This window comes from Salmo salar, chromosome 14 (assembly GCF_965601325.2).
Source record: "Salmo salar chromosome 14, fSalSal1, whole genome shotgun sequence".
Lineage (NCBI taxonomy): Eukaryota > Metazoa > Chordata > Actinopteri > Salmoniformes > Salmonidae > Salmo > Salmo salar.
This window is the reverse complement of record NC_138304.1, coordinates 25974837-25996041: the sequence shown is the minus strand read 5'-3', so window position 1 is coordinate 25996041 and position 21205 is coordinate 25974837. Positions and strand designations below refer to the sequence as shown.

General features: G+C 41.4%; 1 protein-coding gene across 7 annotated transcripts in view; it reads left to right on the top strand.

Moving 5' to 3' along the window:
* LOC106569088 (sodium- and chloride-dependent glycine transporter 1) overlaps nt 1–21205 on the top strand; it is an 82164-nt gene that overhangs the window by 33672 nt on the left and 27287 nt on the right. The window contains exon 1 of one of the 7 annotated variants that reach the window (XM_014140078.3): nt 9336–9619. The exons of 4 other annotated variants lie outside the window; for them this stretch is intronic. In XM_014140078.3, the coding sequence (XP_013995553.2) occupies nt 9578–9619 (42 nt within the window). In that variant the 5' untranslated portion in view covers nt 9336–9577. Of the gene's footprint in view, nt 1–9335; nt 9620–10156; nt 10446–19520; nt 19624–21205 lie in introns of those variants that run through there. 2 more of the 7 variants (XM_014140083.3, XM_014140082.3) reach the window with 2 other exon arrangements.

The following is a 21205-nucleotide window of genomic DNA, read 5'->3' as shown; positions in this document are numbered from 1 at the left end:
ATCCCATTTTCTAGCTCTGAGTCTCTACTTTTGTCCAAAGTAAAAAACACAATTTCAAATGTTGCTACATAACACCGAATCTAGGCAGTCAGTTACATTTCAACTCCGTATGGCAAGCTTGAATGTCTGACGGGAAACTTTTATGAGGCTGCTTTGAGCCACAGCTCGTTGTAGGTGAGACAGCGTGGAATCAACAATCCTCACGACCAAGTGAAGAATCTTGTAGTGTGTGACCCCCTGTCTGTACCACATCCTTAAGTCTGCGCACCACTACGTTGGCAAGGCAAAATAAATAAATACAGGAAAGCCTGTTTAATGTGAGAGGTTCAGTGACGTTAGGATTTTGAAAGTTGGCTTCAGTCCTTTGTTGCCTACTTTGTAACATTCTCACCTTGGAAAACTGGCAAGACTGTGACTGTAGTATTGAGGTGTGTATGAGTGGATGGTCTCAACGACTTTATGTTGTAAGCAGTTGCCCTGCCATGTGAAGTTTGCGTAAAGACAATAAGCCTCGAGTTGAGTTTGTCTGTCCCATACATCTTCAGTCTGCCCAAAAGCTTTTCCTTTCCTCCTTATGTAAGGAGGACCATATTCAGCTACCAATCACTCACTTATATTAGCTTAAGTGTTCACATCTTTGTAACTGTGCAATCGTGCTGCCTTCTGGGCATGGGAACCGATGTTGGGGAGCAAAAGGGAAGTTAAACATGATTTCTGTTTATGTTTGAGCCTCTGACTGTACAGTGCACCAAGCGGCAGAGCCAGGGAAAATGCAGCCACTGTGGCGAAGGTACAGTGGGGGGGAGAAAGGTCACCAAATGCCAAACACGTCCACTGCTGCGCTTCCTTTTAAAGATCCCCCAACCAAAGAACCCTTTGAGTTTTGGCCTTTAGATTTCATTTGAAGAAACCACTCAGGCTGAAAATGACGTTTTTTCCAACTTTTCTTCCTCTCCCTTCTGTTTAATGGCAGCCCCCTCCAAAGAAAGGATAAACAAAGTTAAAAAGAGACCCACTTTCGTCCGCTGGCGAGTTTGTAAAATTATGGACAGCTATTGAGCATTGGTGTTCCCTCAACGGGCCTCTTAAATCTTCTCATCTCTTTTATTATTATTATTTTCAACAGTCCATTTCAGGTCTTTCAAAGGCTTTTCACCCCATATTTAGGTAATTTGTTGCGCTTGAACTCAACCTGCTCTGCCCCTTGTCTAGTGAATGGGAGATATAGGCATGGGATAAAGGGGGTCTGCTGTTCTCAGGGCTCCCACACAGGAACACCCGCCTTCACATTAGTTATCACTTTGATTCCTTCAATGTCCAAGGCTCACCAAAAGCATCTCAAATTCCCCCACCATTTCAAATAATGTTTAGCTTTGAAAACGTGCACTACCGGTCAAAAGCTTTAGAAAACCTACTCATTTTTAATTTAAAAAAAAAAACGATTTTCTACATTGTAGAATAATAGTGTAGACATCATAACTATGAAATAACACATATGGAATCATGTAGTAACCAAAAAAGTGTTTAAAAAATCTAATTATATTTGAAATTATTCAAAGTAGCAATGACAGCTTTGCACACTCTTGGCATTTTCTCAACCAGCTTCACCTGGAATGCTTTTCCAACGGTATTGAAGGAGTTCCCACATATGCTGAGCACTTGTTGGTTGCTTTTCCTTCACTCTGCGGTCCAACTCATCCCAAACCATCTCAATTTGGTTGAGGTCGGGTGATTGTGGAGGCCAGGTCATCTGATGCAGCACTCCATCACTCTCATTCTTGGTCAAATAGCCCTTACACAGCCTGGAAGTATGTTGGGTCATTGTCCTGTTGGAAAACAAATGATAGTCTGCCTAAGCGCGAACCAGATGGGATGGTGTATCGCTGCAGAATGCTGTGGTAGCCATGCTGGTTAAGTGTGCCTTGAATTCTAAATAAATCACAGACAGTGATCACACCTCCTCCTCCATCCTTCACGGTGGGAACCACAAATGGGGAGATCATCTGTTCATCTACTCTGCGTCTCACAAAGACACTGCTGTTGCAACCAAAAATCTCACATTTGTCCTCAACAGACCAAAGAACAGATTTCCACCAGTCTAATGTGCATTTTTCGTGTTTCTTGGCCCAAGCAAGTCTCTTCTTCTTATTAGTGCCCTTTAGTAATGGTTTCTTTGCAGCAAATCGACCATGAAGGCCTGATTCACGCAGTCTCCTCTGAACAGTTGATGTTGAGATGTGTCTGTTACTTGATCTCTGTGAAGCATTTATTTGGGCTGCAATTTCTGATGCTGGTAACTCTAATGAACTTATCCTCTGCAGCAGAGATAATTCTGGGTCTTCCTTTCCTGTGGCGGTCCTCAGGAGAGCCAGTTTCATCATAGCGTTTGATGGTTTTTGCGACTGCACTTGAAGAAACTTTCAAAATTCTTGACATTTTCCGCATTGACTGACCTTCATGTCTTAAAGTAATGATGGACTATCGTTTCTCTTTGTTTATTTGAGCTGTTCTTGCCATAATATGGACTTGGTATTTTACCAAATAGGGTTATCTTCTGTATACCACCCCTTCCTTGTCACAACACAACTTATTGTCTCAAACGCATTAAGAAGGAAAGATATTCCACAAATTACCTTTTAACAAGCCACACCTGTTAATTGACATACATTCCAGGAATCTCAAATATAAAATATATTTTGATTTGTTTAACACACTACATGATTCCATATGTTATTTCATAGTTTTGATGTATTAACTATTATTCTACAATGTAGACAATCGTAAAAATAAAGAAAATCCTGGAATGAGTATATATATTGTATATATTTTTTGTTGTTGATTATTCACATGTTCACTAAGCTATGTTACATTGTATCTGGTTACTGGAACTCTGACATAATTCCAAATAGGACCTAGAATCCTACAACCACCCTGGACCAGTTGTGTTGACCTATCTAGAGACAAGGCCTTCAACCTTGCCATTGCACCAAATTTTTCCTCTTTTGAAGTTTTTCCCCTCTTATATATTAGTTTATTTAATTTTAAGATTATGAAAGTATCAAGGAAGAATGAAATACCAGATACATTAGCACAATGGGCTGATAACAACACATTCAAATTATGATGATTTTGATTCTATTTGAATGATTTAAGTAAATTCATTGTTACTCCAGAAGTATTTGCTGTGTATGTAGGCTACAAGTCAAATATGAGATTTTCAAACTTTTGGTAACTTATTCCCCCTCCAAAAAATTGGGGAATTTAGTTTTTTTCCCTGCATACCTCTGTCACTTCTCATAGTATTTCAGCTCAACTACGATTGCTGCTGCTCTTCTAATTTGCTCGTTGTTGAATCCACGTGAGGCGAACTCAAGTCACATATAACTCACTTTAATGTCCAGCAATGATCCCATATGTTTGTCAAATTGTGTATGTTGTGTGCTTTTTCCAGCCCAATTTTTCCCAAGCTACTCAACTGAGCCCCATTCTCCCTGGAGGGGATCTGAGCTACACGCTATTTATAAAGAATTAACAGCTGGGGCCCTTCCAGCTAAATAACGGAGGGGAGAAATTATCATGGAAACTTCAGGTTAACCCAAGCGTTAGAGATTGCTCTCCTGTGTCCCTGAATGCTGCCAGGCTAAGCAAACGTCACACTTCAAACGGGAAGAAATGCTCAGGAAGTTGTTTTCCGACCAATGAATTTGTCCTTTTGTTGCCCAGACAAAGGCTGTCAGTTGCGCCAAAAAAGGGCCTTTTTTTTTTTTTTTTAACTGTCTTTGGTTTCTGTCCTCCATGTTATGTAGTCCATCCAGCCTGAGAGATTCTCCAGAGCTACTTGCTGTCACTTTTCTGTTTCCTGGTCTGAACTGTGGAGTAAATTGAGGGTTATCCAAGTTTTCCATGTGCCAAGCCTTCGCACACCCCATCACTTACTTGGGAACCTAATCAGAGGTGATGAGATATTAAGTTAATTGCAATAAGGGACAGAGATCTTTATGCAGGCGGATTTAATAGGACCAAACATTAGCATTTCCACGAGTGAGCTGGACATTTCTTGAGCACTGCACTGGATGCTACATCTATCACTAAAGAAGACTAGATGGAAAAAAAACGACATGTCATACCAATTAACAGAGGTCTCTGCAATAAAGTTGAATGACTGCTAAACGCATCCCGTGACCCGGTCTACACCTGATATTAAAATGTGTTCTGTGATCGTATTGTGGACGTTACAGTGAGATGTTCTAGAGGCCCACACTCAGTACTCATTTTGAGCCTGATAGTTAGGCAATTGTTACTTTTGGCAGATCGGTATCAACTAAAAGAAATCAAATGAGGAGAAGGAACATAAGATTGATTCCTACTTTGTGCGCAAGGGTAGCTAAAAATCCAACCACTCATAGGAAACATGAACCATGGAGTATCCAAGTAAATCTGATTCTGCTTATGCAACAATACAGTGCCTTCAGAAAGTATTCAGACCCCTTAATTTTTTCCACATTTTGTTACATTACAGCCTTATTCTAAAATTGATTAAATTATTTTTTCCCTCATCATTCTAAACACAATACCCAATACCCCCATAATGACATTATTGTAAATGTATTAAAAATAAACAGAAATCCCTTATTTACCTAAGTATTCAGACCCTTTGCTATGAGATTCGAAATTGAGCTCAGGTGCATCCTGTTTTCATTGATCATCCTTGAGATGCTTCTACAACTGGATTGAAGTTCACCTGTGTTACATTCAATTGATTGGACATGATTTGGAAAGGCAAACATCTGTCTATATAAGGTCCCACAGTTCACAGAGCATGTCAGAGCAAAAACCAAGCCATGAGGTCGAAGGAATTGTCCATAGAGCTCTGAGACAGGATTGTGTCGAGGCACAGGTCTGGACAAGAGTACCAAAACATTTTATGCAGCTTTGAAGGTCCCCAAGAACACAGTGACCTCCATCATTCTTAAATGGATGAAGGTTGGAACCACCAAGACCAGAGCTGGCCGCCCGGCAAAAATGAGCAATCGGGGGAGAAGGGCCTTGGCCAGGGAGGTGACCAAGAACCCGATGGTCACTCTGAATGAGTTCCAGAGTTCCTCTGTGGAGATGGGAGAACCTTCCAGAAGGACAACCATCTCTGCAGCACTCCACCAATCAGGTCTTTATGGTAAAGTGGGCAGACGGAAGCCACTCCTCAGTAAAAGGCACATGACAGCCCACTTGGAGTTTGCCAAAAGACACCTAAACGACTCAGACCTTGAGAAACAGGATTCTCTGGTCTGATGAAACCAAGATTGAACTCTTTGGCCTGAATGCCAAGAGTCACGTCTGGAGGAAACCTGGCACCATCTCTACGATGAAGCATGGTGGTGGCAGCATCATGCTGTGGGGATGTCAGGATTGAGAGAAAGATGAATGGAGCAAAGTACAGAGAGATCCTTGATGGAAACCTGCTCCAGAGCACTCAGGACCTCAGACTGGGGTGAAGGTTCACCTTCCGACAGGACAATGACCCTAAGCACACAGCCAAGACAACACAGGAGTGGCTTTGGGATAAGTCTCTGAATGTCCTTGAGTGGCCCTGCCAGAGCCCTGACTTGAACCCGATTGAACATCTCTGGAGAGACCTGAAAATAGCTGTGCAGCGACGCTCCCCATCCAACCTGACAGAGCTTGAGAGGATCTGCAGAGAAGAATGGGAGAAACTCCCCAAATACAGGTGAGCCAAGGTTTTAGCATCATACCCAAGAAGACTCAAGGCCGTAATCACTGCCAAAAGTGCTTCAATAAAGTACTGAGTAAAGGATCTGAATTCTTGTGTGATATTTCAGTTTTTTATATTTAATACATTTGCAAAAATGTCTAAAGCTGTTTTTGCTTTGTAATTATGGGGTACTGTGTACAGATTGATGAGGAAAAATAACAATTTAATCAGTTTTTTAATAAGGCTGTAACATAACCAAATGTGGAAAAAGGTAAGGGGTCTGACTACATTCTGAATGCTCTGTACATTGGAAATTCTCTGAGTAGCTTGTCCCTCTACGTTAGCACTGATATTTTGACGCTGCCAATTCAAAATAAAACATAGCTATTACATTTGTCTTGCCTGCAATATGAGGGCATGACTGTTTCACGGACTCTGTTTCCTCCTCTCAAGACCGCCCAAAGAAATTAGATGACCCAAAACAGAATAAGGTCAATGACAAATGGCTTTTTTATGTGTCTTCCTATTATTTCAGCAAAAAGCTTTGTGTGTCAAGCGTTGGGATAAGTCATGTTTGTTGGAGCTTGCCTTTGCAATATTTGTAAATATGTGTGTGCGTGCGTGTCTGTGTTGGTATCTCTAGTCTGAATACCAACTGAGTGAGAATAGGATTTGGAAACGGCACATCCAGAAGGGCAGTAAGTTGCGAAAGTGACATGTTTGGTCAGCAGTAGTAATTTAGCCCACACTGGAGCCCCTTGTTTGGCTTGTCAATAGAGGCAGCGTGCTCTGAATAGGAAAGCGTCCCAAAGGCAGCTCATTTCAAACATGGGAGCATTCTGTGCCACTTTAAGGCTTGTTTTAGTTTTATTTCTATTAGATTGTAATGTTGTGTAATAGGGACATTTTCTATCTTATTGCTGATAAAACAGTAGCTTTATCCTTTCAAGAAGTATAAGAATATCCTTGGCAAAAAAATGCTTGCAGATTTGATGTGCTAGAGAACTCAACTCAAATGCTTGAAATGGGTGAGATCTACTCTCTGATAGGAGCGTAGTAGGAAATAAAAACTGCAAGTTTAGATTTGAAATTGAACTCCCAATGCTACGCCCCCTTCCCTCTCTCGTGTTCTCTCTCTTTCTCTCTCCTTTCTCACTCTCTGGCAGGACTGTGGCCTACCCCTGCTCCATAGCAACTGGGCTTTTCTCAGGCTGCCGGGCCACCTCATTGATGGGCTGTGCACAGCCAGACGACCCTTTCTAAATTCTTGCATGCCTTAGTCGGAAGTTGTCCTGTCCCAATGGCCTCCCTCACCCTGCCCCTCGCCACTACCATATTCAGTGTCATTAGTGTGAGGAGTGTGGTGGTGAGTTCTGAGGAAGGTCCCCGTCTCCCTGTCTCGTTTGGGGGTTAGCCTATATATTCTTAGCAGCAGGGTTGTGTGCGATGGGCAAGGTATGACCTGGGTATGATTGACGCCCAGTAGGGAGGTGCCAGGAAAAGGTTAACCGGTTGACCCCCATCATCTGTCCTGGGAGATCTGTCTGTCACTGTGGAGTCTGGAGATTGAACTATCACGCTCTTGCTCTCTTCCCAAGGGACTATGCCATTGGATCTGACTTTTTAATGACAAATCCTTATGTGGGAATGTTAGTTTCAATGATTTGAATTTACACTCCAGCAGTAGTTGTAAAGGGGGAAAAAATTAAAACATTTAACAGATCCGGGCAATTACAGAGCATGGCATCTGTGATGTTTAATTGGAGCTAAATAGCAGACATAATAGGGCAATTAGGAAAACAAGTTCCCCAACATGTCAACTGGCTTTTATAGTAATCTTGTCTCTTTTCATGGTCGTAGTCACCCTCTCCACAACACTCTCCTTTCAACTATTGATAAGCGGCAGGCAAAATAGCGCAGTGCAAAATCCTCATTAAATCTGACCTATTCTGTGGTGTACAGGCTCTCTGGTGGCTGACTAATAGGAGTTGGCTGCGGACCCTGTGGAGTTTCTAATGACCTACAGTGTCAGAATCCCCCACCGCCAGGCTTGTGGCTGCCTGAGCCTCATATGGAACCCCAGAGGAGCTCTGCATGGGTGTAATTTATTCCGCTATCCTACACACTTGCTCGTCTGCAGACGTTTACTACGAAAGAGCATGCAGAAAGTGTGCTGTCGCCTAGCTAAGCAATTTCATTCCTCCTCATGGAATAAGAAATTATTAGCCCACTTTTCATGTATATTTCTGGAATTGTAGAAATGCTGAAGAACATACGCACATCCAGGTACTCTTTTGCAGATGCTGGAGTTGTAGGGGATAAAAACGCTGCACACTGCTGTTCATGCTCCCAGGTGATGTTATTGATACAACGTTTCGACCTTTAGGTTTCCATCAGCCATCATATTTCTGGAATTTATTAGCAAGCATGAAAATGTATCTGATTTAGCCTTCATCTCTGGTCAGTTATTTTTTTCTACACGTTGTTTTATAGCATTTAATTTGTGTATATAAAAAACATTAAATGATTTCCACTACCTTGATTTCTAGCGTAACTTGCCCCTTTATGTTGTTCAATTCAAAAGCAACTTCTCTGCTAATCAAATTTCAAATGTCCTAAATTCTATTTAGCAAATAGTAGCCTAATTGTTGGAATATTTGTTTTGCTCTTTAAAATAGCAATAGTGCACAACTACTTTTCTTTTCTTTTTTTTTTTTAACTGATGTCTGTACGTACTCATTTCCTCCAATGACGGTATGGTAATTTGCCTTTATGGGACTGCATAATAATGTAAAGTCATGTTCCAACGCTGATTGATAAATCAATACTTTCTGTCTGCATTCTACAGCTCATCACATTAACTCATGGAGTCTATCCACGGAAGTGGTTGCCTCCATTGTCCGCCACTATCAAACGTCCATTAGGCTCCATGCCAGGTGTCAGTCAACTTTTGACCCCACTGACTGGATACTCTGAGGACTTGGCCATAAGAGGAGTTTTAAAAGCCCTCTTTTGTGACATATTTTGGAATTTTGTTTATCTCTTTCCATAAATTGCGATGCAATTATGGTTCTCTCAATGCTGTCACAAATTGGTTGACCATATATTGTCAAGAGTGCAAATAATACGTTTGGACCTCTGAAGAAAAAAAAGAGTAAAGAGCATAATTTGAAAAGGGGGGGATACCCTGCAGGCAGTGAGAAGGGTGTATCCTTGTGCCTTTTGCACTACATACAGGGAGGAATTGGCAATGTCAAGGGACAGGGATTTGAGAGTCAAGTGTTCATGAATGGGAGTGTTGGTGGTCTGGGTGCAGCTGCTTTGAAAAAAAGTGGAAAAAATGTAGAGACAGCAAGGGTAGTGAGTCCAGTGGAAGCGCACGGCTCCTCACTTTTTCTTTAGTCTCTTGAGGAAGGCTTGGCAGGAGCCCTGACTCCAGGCAGCTAAACCAGCAGCTCCCCTCGCTCTGTATTCAGCCAAGGTGCTGGAATGACAATGACCCATTCATTGTGGAGGTAGAGGCAAAGGCTGTGGATCTCGCCTGTCTTTTTGGGAATGGGGGGGGGGGGGATTTTCCTGAACTCGTGAAGTACAACAGAAGGGGGACACTGAGAGGGAGGGCAAGCAAAAGCGAGGGGAGGAAGGGAGGGTGAGTGAGAGAGAGGGCTACTATGCTGCATGATTGAGAGAGGCAGAGAGGAAACAGAACTCCATCAGATGAAATGAGGTGAAAATAATTCAGGCATTAATCAACCCTGGGCAAAAGGAGGCTGTTCTTTTTTTCCCTCTTTCTGCGGAACCGAAAGGAAAGGTGTGAATGAAGAACTCAGGAGTGGAAACGAGAGAACCACTAGGCACTATCAAATAATGTCAGAGTCCAACAGCAATGCAGCCTGTACAGCCGACCAGGTCAGTTTTCTTTTTTCTCTCATTCTTTTCATCTTGTGTGCTATTTGATACACAGATGTGATACATTTGATCTCAAGCAAAATGTTGTCATTTTGTCAGCTCATGGAGAACACTTCCGACAGTTACTAACAGGAAAGAAAATAAATTAAATCAAAGTCATTTTAGATTTTTCAAATTAGAGGGAGAGAGTGAAACCAAACTATCAAAGCAGCAATTGTGTGGAGCTGCCCGGACGACGGTTCAAGGTCCTGAAAGAATTGAATTAATCAAGACGACCTATTGTCTGAACCGCCTTATTTTTCTGCGATCATTCAGGGTGTCTGTGACGACTCAATAGCCCCCATACCACGTGAGAAGGGGGATACAGCTCTTTAAAAACCAGACCACGTGTCGCGGGACTTAAATGTTTTTATAACTAATTGCAGTGGGAAGTTCTGGTGGTGCTGGCAGAGGGGTGTGTGTAGTTTCTAAGGAAGTGGGCAGGGTAACTGTGAAAGAGGGGGAAAAGTGTCCTAAAAAGTGGGGTTGGCTCATATGTTCTTTCTCTCTTCCTTTGCCCCTTTTTAGTGGCCAAGGGACTTGTCAGTTAAACAATTCTACCAAAAGATTTGTTTAAAATAAAATATATAGATATCCGTTATGGCACTTTGTTCCTTGCCGATTTATATGGAGCGCCAAGTCGTGTCACGTCCTTTGGTTGGCCGCTGTCAAGACTGAGCAAGCCTCCTATAGTTCAGTAGCAAATACAAAGAAACGGGCCTTTGAGATCATTGCATATACTTTTAAAGAAACATTTCTATGAAGAGAAAAAATGGCATTGCTTGCGGTAGGTAAAGCTTGAATTTAGCAATATTTTTTTGAGATATACAGTATATTTTGTTTGTACAGTGTATGCCCTTGTTTTGAAGTGTGTGTAAAGTTAATGTGGAGTCTATTTGTTACGGACATGGATCTAAATGAATGTACTGTGCCCTTAGTAGTCTAGGGGCACTTTAGGTGTTGACTAGTAGTCATCTAGATTTCTCATCTGTAGAACAGTGCTTCTTTTACAATGCTGTTTCACCACAAAAATGTTTTTGAAAACCAATATTTACTGCTATAACTCTCCAAAGGCTCTGGGCTGTTCGGTATAACGCTTGTCTATTTGAACTAACTTGGCTGTTCTCCATGTATGGTTTTATTTTTCTTCCTGCGTGACCTAGCTAATACTGAACATGACATAGGTTGTTCTAGTGTGTGTCCAAACACTCTGTTTAGACCTTTGAGTTTCCTATGCCATTTGCAGACTTATCTTCGTTCACTTTGTCAGCGCCTCGCCTCCCATCGCCCCCTTTATTAGGATGTACACAGATTTGAGTGAAAGTCTTCTCATCTATGTGTGTTTATTTACACTTCAGATGAAGTGATGGCCCATGGTGCTTGTGACCAAAGGATGCAGTAAATGTTTGTAGAGTTATTTCCTTAAATTATACAATGTCCCTCTGATTCAGTCCTGGTGTGGGACATGCTTTGGAATCTAGGCCTATTTGATATCGTGTGCTTCAGAAAGTTCAGGTTTCAGGTAGCATTAACATCAGTGTATACCTGGTGCTGTATGCCATGTATAATTGTCACTATGCTATAGACATATCCCTAAAAGTTGATATAGACCACATACTATTTGATTGGTGAATTGTATAGTAAGCCGTTTGAGGTTAAGGTTTTGTTGAGTGAAGTTATATTGAGAAGGTTAATTGAATAAGGTACAGAAGTTGTTGGATGTGAACTTGTCGCTTTGTATAGGACAGCTACCTACCTACCATACAGCCACACAACCCTGACTGACTATCATGTGTCATAAGTTTCTCTCTCCGCACCAAAGCGGAGCTATAGCTACTAGATACTTTTATGGTATAGGCTACTGCTAAAACCGCTTCATCTTTTTCAATTTGTTGTTCTCTAAATACATTTTCTGTTTGAAGTCAAGCCCCATTTCCTTGTTCATAAAGGAGCCTGTCTAGCCTACATGAGTTCTCTGCGGTAGTCCGACCCCACTGTAGGAATACAGTTGTCTAAGGTCATCTGCGATTGTAAAGCATGCTTGAGTAATAATTGAATTAATAAGAGCTTCAGAAGATGTGCTAATTGCATGGTAGGGTAGTGTAGTCACCTCTGACTTAGTCTGACATCCTTTAACAATGAGGAAGAATAGAAGATAGTTTGGCTTCATGTGGTGGTGATATTGTTTGAAATCTGCTTGACATTTTTTCTGGTGTCTGGAGCCATGATAGATTGTAGTTTGGGAATTGGCTAGCTTGCAAGATTTCTTTATTGATTTTGATGTAAAGATTTGACCACAAATTGTTGTTTAATCCTTATATATTTCTGTTTTATTTACTAAATTGTAGTGGGGTGATTTTGTGCCTCAAAATGAAGTAAGTGCCTAGATTTAGCCTAGATATCGCTGACACGGAAGTCCTTTTATTTTGTCCAAACAGTTTTTAATCGGACAAGAAAATATTGCAGTTGAAAACTTGGCTTGGAATGATTGACCCAAATGATTTCACTATACATTAACAGATTTTTTAGATCATGACAGACTGTCAGAACGTTAATGAGGGCTGTTTAATGAGAGTTAAAAAGTAACAATTATTTCCCAATGGAGGTTTTGGAGCAGATTACTACTGTTCTTAAGTCTGGGTATGAGAGTTATATTATTGTAGTGCATATTTCACTTCAATACCCTGTGGAGAAGTTTGGTTGCAATCTTAGACTAATTCTGCAATACTGTAATAAGATTAACTCCTGTGAAAATATCCCTCATGTTCTTTCACCAACGGTTTACAAAAGAGGAGGATTAATTGCTTCTTATTATAGTGGATAAATGGACTCTGAAATGATGGGATTGATTTAAAATACCAACAGTATGCTACTATTTAGGCCTAGTTTCTGTAAACATGTAATTGTGTTTTTATTAAGCAATGGGTGTTAAATTAGTTAAATCAGTAATTTTCAGTTCCCAATGTATAGTTGAAGTACCATAGTTAGGTACCATAGTTAGGTACCACTGATGCTCCCCGATATTCACTCCATCCGACTCCAATCCAACATTAATTTCCCCTTTTTTTCTGGCCTATTTTGAGCGCTCCCATCTGGGATCAGGTGGTGGTAAGAGGGCCAGTATAGGGAGCGGAAGTCAGTGGTGGGAGTGTTTACGTGCAGGGGGAGAGAGAGCGGGCGCAGGCAGCAGAAGAGCGAGTGCACAGACGTATGTGTGCTCAGGGCCTCTTGCTCTCCCTGTGCTGTGGGCTCTGTCTCTATCCATGCTGTGCTCATGGACCCACAGCTGGCGGAGGGGAGAGGCAGCTAGCCCCACACTGCAATGCAACACAGCCTAGTTGGCTGGCTATGCTCACACTGCTGTATAGAAACAATCAAATCATTTACTGCTAGTGAGATCAGTATGAAGAACTAGCGGACATCGTCCCAAAAAGGCACCTTATTCCCTTTATAGGGCGCCATTTGGGATGCAATACATCGTGTTCCATCTGGTTTAGCAGACATACTGCAGATAATAAACGCAGATAGGACTGCCCAATGTGAACTTCCTTTGATGTAAGAAATACAATATAAGATGTAATTGGTTTAGGCCATTTTCAAACATAACTTCCTTTACTGAAATGGCCTATGTGGTGTGGATTTGGCAGCTGTACAACAATAGCAGCGATTGATTTGTCTGGTAGTTGGTGTTAAATCACACAGCTGAGCCCAGACATGTAGGCCTAGATCTTGAGATGTTTATCCTGAATTATTCTCACTGACTTCTCACGTTTCGCCAATGATGTTAACCACCCATAAATCATCATAATGTGTGCCAAACCCCAGTCCATACCATACCACATATCTATATCTATATATATTACACTACCGTTCAAAAGTTTGGGGTCACTTTGAAATGTCCTTGTTTTTGAAAGAAAAGCACGTTTTTTTTGTCCATTAAAATAACATCAACTTGATCAGAAATACAGTGTAGACATTGTTAATGTTGTAAATGACTATTGTAGCTGGAAACGGCTGATTCTTTTTATGGAATATCTACATAGGCGTACAGAGGCCCATTATCAGCAAACATCACTCCTGTGTTCCAATGGCACATTGTGTTAGCTAATCTAAGTTTATCATTTTAAAAGGCTAATTGATCATTAGAATACCTTTTTGCAGATATGTTAGCACATCTGAAAACTATTGTTCTGATTAAAGAAGCAATACAACTGGCATTCTTTAGACTAGTATATGTATGTATGTATATATATATTATACACACACACAGTGCATTCGGAAAGTATTCAGACCCCTTGACTTTTTCCACATTTTGTTACGTTCAGCCTTATTCTAAAATGTATTAAATAGCTTTTTTTCCCCCTCATCAATCTACACTCAATACCGCATAATGACAAAGCAAAAACAGGTTTCTGAAATGTTTAGCAAATTTATTAAAAAATCAAGTATTCAGAGTCAGACCCATTACTCAGTACTTTGTTGAAGGACCTTTGGCAGCCTTGAGTCTTCTTGGGTATGACGCTACAAGCTTGGCACACCTGTATTTGGGGAGTTTCTCCCATTCCTCTCTGTAGATCTTCTCAAACTCTGTCAGGTTGGATGGGGAGCGTCGGTGCACAGCTATTTTCAGGTCACTCCAGAGATGTTCAATCGGATTCAAGTCCGGGCTCTGACTGGGCCACTCAAGGACATTCAGAGACTTTTCCCAAAGCCACTGCGTTGTCTTGGCTGTGTGCTTAGGGTCATGGTCCTGTTGGAAGGTGAATCTTCACCCCAGTCTGAGGTCCAGAGCGCTCTGGATCAGGTTTTCATCAACTATCTCTCTGTTCTTTCCTCCATTCATCTTTCCATTCATCTCCATTCCTGGTTTGAGAATGTCAATTGCAAGCACCCTCAAAACTTGAGACATCTGTGGCATTGTGTTGTGTGACAAAATTGCATATTTTAGATTGGTGCATCTGGGTGATGATAATGCTGTTTAACCATCTTCTTGATATGGCACACCTGTCAGGTGGATGGATTATCTTGGCAAAGGAGAAATGTTCACTAAAAGGGCTGTAAACAAATTTGTGCACAGAATTTGAGAGAAATACCCATTCCTCCTGACAGAGCTGGTGTAACTGAGTCAGGATCGTTGGCCTCCTTGCTCACACACGCTTTTTCAGTTCTGCCAACAAATGTTCTATCGGATTGAGGTCAGCGCTTTGTGATGGCCACTCTAATACCTTGACTTTGTTGTTCTTAAGCCATTTTGCCACAACATTGGAAGTATGCTTGGGGTCATTGTCCATTTGGAAGACCCATTTGAGACCAAGCTTTAGCTTCCTGACTGATGTCTTGAGATGTTGCTTCAATATATCCACCTAAATTTCCTTCCTCACGATGCCATCTATTTTGTGAAGTCCACCAGCCCCGCCTGCAGCAAGCACCCCCACAACATGATGCTGCCACCCCCGTGCTTCACGGTTGGGATGGTGTTCTTCGGCTTTGCAAGCCTCCCCCTTTTTCCTCCAAATATAACGATGGTCATTATGGCCAAACAGTTCTATTTTTGTTTCATCCGACCAGAGGACATTTCTGAGGACATTTCTCCAAAAAGTACGATATTTGTCCCCATGTGCAGTTGCAAACCATAGTCTAGCTTTTTTATGACGGTTTTGGAGCAGTGGCTTCTTCCTTGCTGAGCGGCCTTTCTGGTTATGTCGATATAGGACTCATTTTACTGTGGATATAGATACTTTTGTACCTGTTTCCACTAGCATCTTCACAAGGTCCTTTGCTGTTGTTCTGGGATTGATTTGCACTTTTCGCACCAAAGTATGTTCATCTCTAAGAGACAGAACGCGTCTCTTTCCTGAGCGGTATGATGGCTGCGTGGTCCCATGGTGTTTATACTTGCGTACTATTGTTTGTACAGATGAACGTGGTACCTTCAGGCATTTGGAAATTGCTCCCAAGGATGATCCAGACTTGTGGAGGTCTACAATTGATTTTCTGAGGTCTTGGCTGATTTCTTTTGATTTTCCCATGATGTCAAGCAAAGAGGCACTGAGTTTGAAGGTAGGCCTTGAAGTACATCCACAGGTACACCTCCAATTGACTTTAAAGGAATGACATCATTTTCTGGAATTTTCCAAGCTGTTTAAAGGCACAGTCGACTTAGTGTATGTAAACTTCTGATCCACTGGAATTGTGATAGTGAATTATAAGTGAAATAATCTGTCTGTAAACAAAAATTACTTGTCATGCACAAAGTAGATGTCCTAAACGACTTGCCAAAACTATAGTTCGTTAACAAGGTATCTGTGGAGTGGTTGAAAAACAAGTTTTATTGACTCCAACCTAAGTGTATGTAAACTTTCGACTTCAACTGTATACACCTGTTCTGAAAGGCCCCAGAGTCTGTAACACCACTAAGCAAGGGGCACCACCAAGCAAGCGGGACCATAAAGACCAAGGAGCTCTCCAAACAGGTCAGGGACAAAGTTATGGAGAAGTACAAATTAGGTTTGGGTTATAAAAGAATATAAAGATAAAAATAAGCAAACACATTTGGTGTTCGCCAAAAGGTGTGTGGGAGACTCCCCAAACATATGGAAGAAGGTACTCTGGTTAGATGAGACTAAAATTGATATTTTTGGCCATCAAGGAAAACGCTATTTCTGGCGCAAACCCAATACCTCTCATCACCCCAAGAACACCATCCCCACAGTGAAGCATGGGGGTGGCAGCATCATGCTGTGGGGATGTTTTTCATCGGCAGGGACTGGGAAACTGGTCAGAATTTAAGGAATGATGGATGCCGCTAAATACAGGGAAATTCTTGAGGGAAGCCTGTTTCAGTCTTCCAGAGATTTGCGACTAGGATAGAGGTTCACCTTCCAGCAGGACAATGACCCTAAGCATACTGCTAAAGCAACACTCGAGTTGTTTAAGGGGAAACATTTAAATGTCTTGGAATGGCCTAGTCAAAGCCCAGACCTCAATCCAATTGAGGATCTGTGGTATGACTTAACGATTGCTGTACACCAGCGGAACCCATCCGACTTGAAGAAGCTGGAGCAGTTTTGCCTTGAAGAATGGGCAAAAATTCCAGTGGCTAGGTGTGCCAAGCTTACAGAGACATACACCAACAGACTTGCCGCTGTAATTGCTGCAAAATGTGGCTCTACAAAGTATTCACTTTGGGGGGTTGAATAGTTAGGCACGCTCAAGTTTTCAATTTTGTCTTATTTCTTGTTTGTTTCAAAAGAAAAAATATTTTGCATCTTCAAAGTGGTAGGCATGTTGTGTAAATGAAATGATACAACCCCCCCAAAAATCAATTTTAATTCCAGGTTGTAAGAAAACAAAATAGGAAAAATGCCAAGGGGGGTGAATACTTTCGCAAGGCACTGTATATGTTGTATTCTAGTCATGGCTCATCATGTATAACTAATTGTGTTCTTTTTCTGGATTATGTGTATGTTTTTTATTACTGCACGGTTGTAGCTAGAAACACAATTTCGCTGCACCTGCGATAAAACCTGCAAATCTGTATATACGACCAATAAACTTTGATGTGATTTTACTTCTTCTGTATATGTGGCTGGCAGGGGGTCTGCCCTTAAAGGGATTAATCACACTTTACTCTGAGTTTACCACTGAGGACCGTTGTCAAAACGTAGGTCTTTATTTCAGATTAGACCGTCCAGAACGTATTCACATGTTTGGTGCAGTCATTAAAGAGAAAGGTTTAATATGTTCAACAACAGTGTGTGTGAACGTGTGTTTCCTCAGGCTTTGGACCTTTTTGAAGCATTGTGTACATCCCAAATGGCACCCTATTCCCTATGTAGTGCACTTCATTGGATCAGGGCCCATAGGCAATAGGGTACCATTTGGGACATACTTTGGCAGGTAAAGTTCTGTGTGAATGGCCTAGGGACTTAGTAGCATATACAGGACAGTCTCAAGACTCCTCTACCACAGCTCAGTGTCTTGATCTACAGTGCAGTGTTGTTCATGACCTGACAGACCATGCCCTGAAGACAGGGAGCACAGCTTGGAAGAAGCAAATTAGTCCACAGATTTGGGACTGTTACGGACTGTCCTCAAAACCTGCTTTTTGAGTTGAATGCTCATATCTCTCAACTAAACATCTTTACAACAGATTGTGCTACACATCAGGCATGCAGTTGGCTGAAGATATTTTCGAAAAGTAATTGGTGCAGATCTTGATAGACCCATGTAGTAATAATACCCACCATAAAATCCCAGGCATGTCACTTAAAAGTTCTCAATAAGTCAACATAATTAGCCTAGTTGATTTTTTGTTGTTGTACATTATTGTCTATTGGGTACTGGCTGGACAAAACCACAAATAATATCTTTGGTTTGCTTTTAAAATTATGAACTGACCTCCCCTGCTCCCAGCTCTGTGTGCTTAACCAGACCTCAGCCATGTGTGTGATGATGGGAGGCTGTCAGGACCGTATGCTAACAGACTTCGAAGATGTTTATGTCCTAATAAACCATCTGACAGTATTGCATGACTTTGTCTTCTCTTGTTTGAGGAGAGACAAAACTGGGTCAATTTATGTAATCCTGAAATTCTTGAGTACTATTATAATGATGAATACTCTTTTAAAGGTCTATTAAATTGTATCATCCTTGAATTGAATTGGTAAAGTTAGCCTTTTAAGTCTTGTCAGGGATTAAAGTAAATGTAGTCTGCATTGTCTGATGCCTACTGTACATTGTCAGTGTTCTGGAACAGCATGGGATGTCTTTTTTAAAGTGTACTGTAGCTCAAAACTATACAGTCCAATGAAGACTAAAGAATGATGCTCATTCATGGTTGAGCAGTAAGGCCAGTTACATGTAGCTAACTTCTTTGCCAACTGGGATGGGGTTCAGAGGTATTGCTGGGTGAATTGTCAGAGTTCATGATATATTTGATGTTTTTGTCAGGAAGAGATAGAGATGGATTTGGGGATAAGAGAGGATATGGTTGAGGGGATGAGGTGTGTGTGTGTGTGTGTGTGTGTGTGTGTGTGTGTGTGTGTGTGTGTGTTTGTCTATCTGTGTATGCTTAAGTGATTCTGCGAGTGTGTGCGGTTGGTTTTCTGTGTGTGTGATTGGGGGATCGAGGGTCAGGTGAACAGCTTGCGTTGGCCAATGGCTCCGCGGGCTAGTCTCCCGCATCACTTAACAGCCATGCACAGTGCACACTAATTGAATGATCTAGTTAAGCGAACCGCGTGGCTGAAGCTAGACCTGGTTGTCTGCACAAATCAGCGCTGGCAGTTGTTTCTGTATGAGCGTCAATAGCTTTCAGCCATGCAATCCTTTTGTTTTATCTGCAAAAATCCACCCAGTTATTGGATTTGAACATGATCCTATTAATATTAACTTATGATGTGATTATTATGAGCATGAAGGTGGTAATGGAACCTGGGTCTCAATAGCCTACAGAGACTGGCAGTAGGAGACTAGTGGTAACTTAACTACTAACATTGTCAACTAGCAAGGCAATTCCTCTTTTGCCGTTGATCTTGCATTTTTATGTAAATTCCTGTGTTTTTCCCAACGCATTTAGCCTAAACATACAAATAATTACATTTATATTGGTTTTGCTATGCCATTATGGGTTTCACCCTGTATTAAAAGGGCAGTATACATGCCAAGCCATTCAAAATTATTTAGGAAAACCAATCAAGGATGTACATTTTTGTTCAACTTCAAATATTGTTCTGCTTCTAAGTACGCATAATTATTGTTGCATAAGGCAACACACAGGATGTGTTACTCACTGGCTGTTTTGCACAGCTCTTGGTTTCTGACTTGGAAACCACTCCTACTGCCCCCCCAGACACTCCCTACAGTAAGTATCAGTCAGATCCTCAAGTTGCTCAGTGAAGTGGCTGTTGCATCAGCGCTGGGAAAGGGGTATGTGACCAACATTTACAATGGAAATCTCAAAGGTAAGGCGATTTCAGTGTTTTGAGGATGTACTTGGCGGCCTTAAAAATTCAGACTAAAGGTAGATTTTGTATTTGTCTACCCTTTCAATATTTTGGGCCTACAATTGTTGCAGTTTTTTATCTGATTAGGAAGTGGGAAACAGTTTGTTTTTGTGATTGGATATTGGATTGAATTGTATATTTGTTTATTATAGGCTAGTTATTTAGATTTGGGATGGCAGACAATTTAGCCTACCTAATATCTCGCATATTGCTTGTTTTTGTTTTCATATTCAATTTGCTTTTGGGGGGAAAATGAATGATCAAATAATTTGATTTTATGTTTTTATATAAAAAATGGATACACAATTCCAAATTCAATATGATCAAGATATGACTTTCAATAAGTTTTAAAGCTCTATCTCAAATATTCTAAACATAGGCCTATTTCAACAGTGGAAACTGGAAATGTATGTTTTGCTGGCCATGATGCATACTATAGGATCATGTCTTCCAGCTAGCTAGCTAGCCAGGGGAACTTGATACGATTGTGACTGTAAGCACTGTTTGAGTGATGTAACCCAGAGATGTAACCTTCTGGGAGGCTATCACAGCCATCCGTCTGCTGTGATTGCGCCTAACTTTCCCGTCTTTCCTGACAACTCACCATTACACTTTATTAATCAACCATGGAAAGTAGGTATTCACACGATGCCCAATGGGATTTGGAGGAATGTGGGCCTCCGCTAGCCGGGTGAGAAGCCACAGTCTCGCTGTCTTTAGTGGAATTACTTTCACCTCACAGACATTTTATAATGCAGCCTTTGAGGACATTGTGGACCCGGGTCTATTTAATTACAGTTGAGTAGAACTGAACCCACCCTTGTTTAATCCCAAGGTGACGTTCGTTGCAGTGGCTTGTGAAAGTATTCACCCCCCTTGGCATTTGTCCTATTTTGTTGCCTTACAACCTGGAATTAAAATTGATTTTTTTTTGGGGGGGGGGGGGGGGGTTGTATCATTTCATTTACACAACATGCCTACTACTTTGAAAATGCTAAATATTTTTTTATTGTGAAACAAACAAGAAATAAGATGAGAAAAACTGAAAACTTGAGCGTGCATAACTATTCATCCCCCCAAAGTGAATACTTTGTAGAGCCACCGAGTAGAGCCACCAAGTCTCTTGAGGTATGTCACTGCTCCAGCTCCTTCAGGTTGGATGACTTCCGCTGGTATACAGCAACCTTTAAGTCATACCACAGATCCTCAATTGGATTGAGGTCTGGGCTTTGACTAGGCCATTCCAAGACATTGAAATGTTTCCCCTTAAACCATTCAAGTGTTGCTTTAGCAGTATGCTTAGGGTCATTGTCCTGCTGGAAGGTGAACCTCCGTCCCAGTCTCAAATCTCTGGAAGACTGAAACAGGTTTTCCTCAAGAATTTCCCTGTATTTAACGCCATCCATCATTCCTTAAATTCTGACCAGTTTCCCAGTCCCTGCCGATGGAAAAACATCCCCACAGCATGATGCTGCCACCACCATGCTTCACTGTGGGGATGGTGTTCTTGGGGTGATGAGAGGTGTTGGGTTTGCGCCAG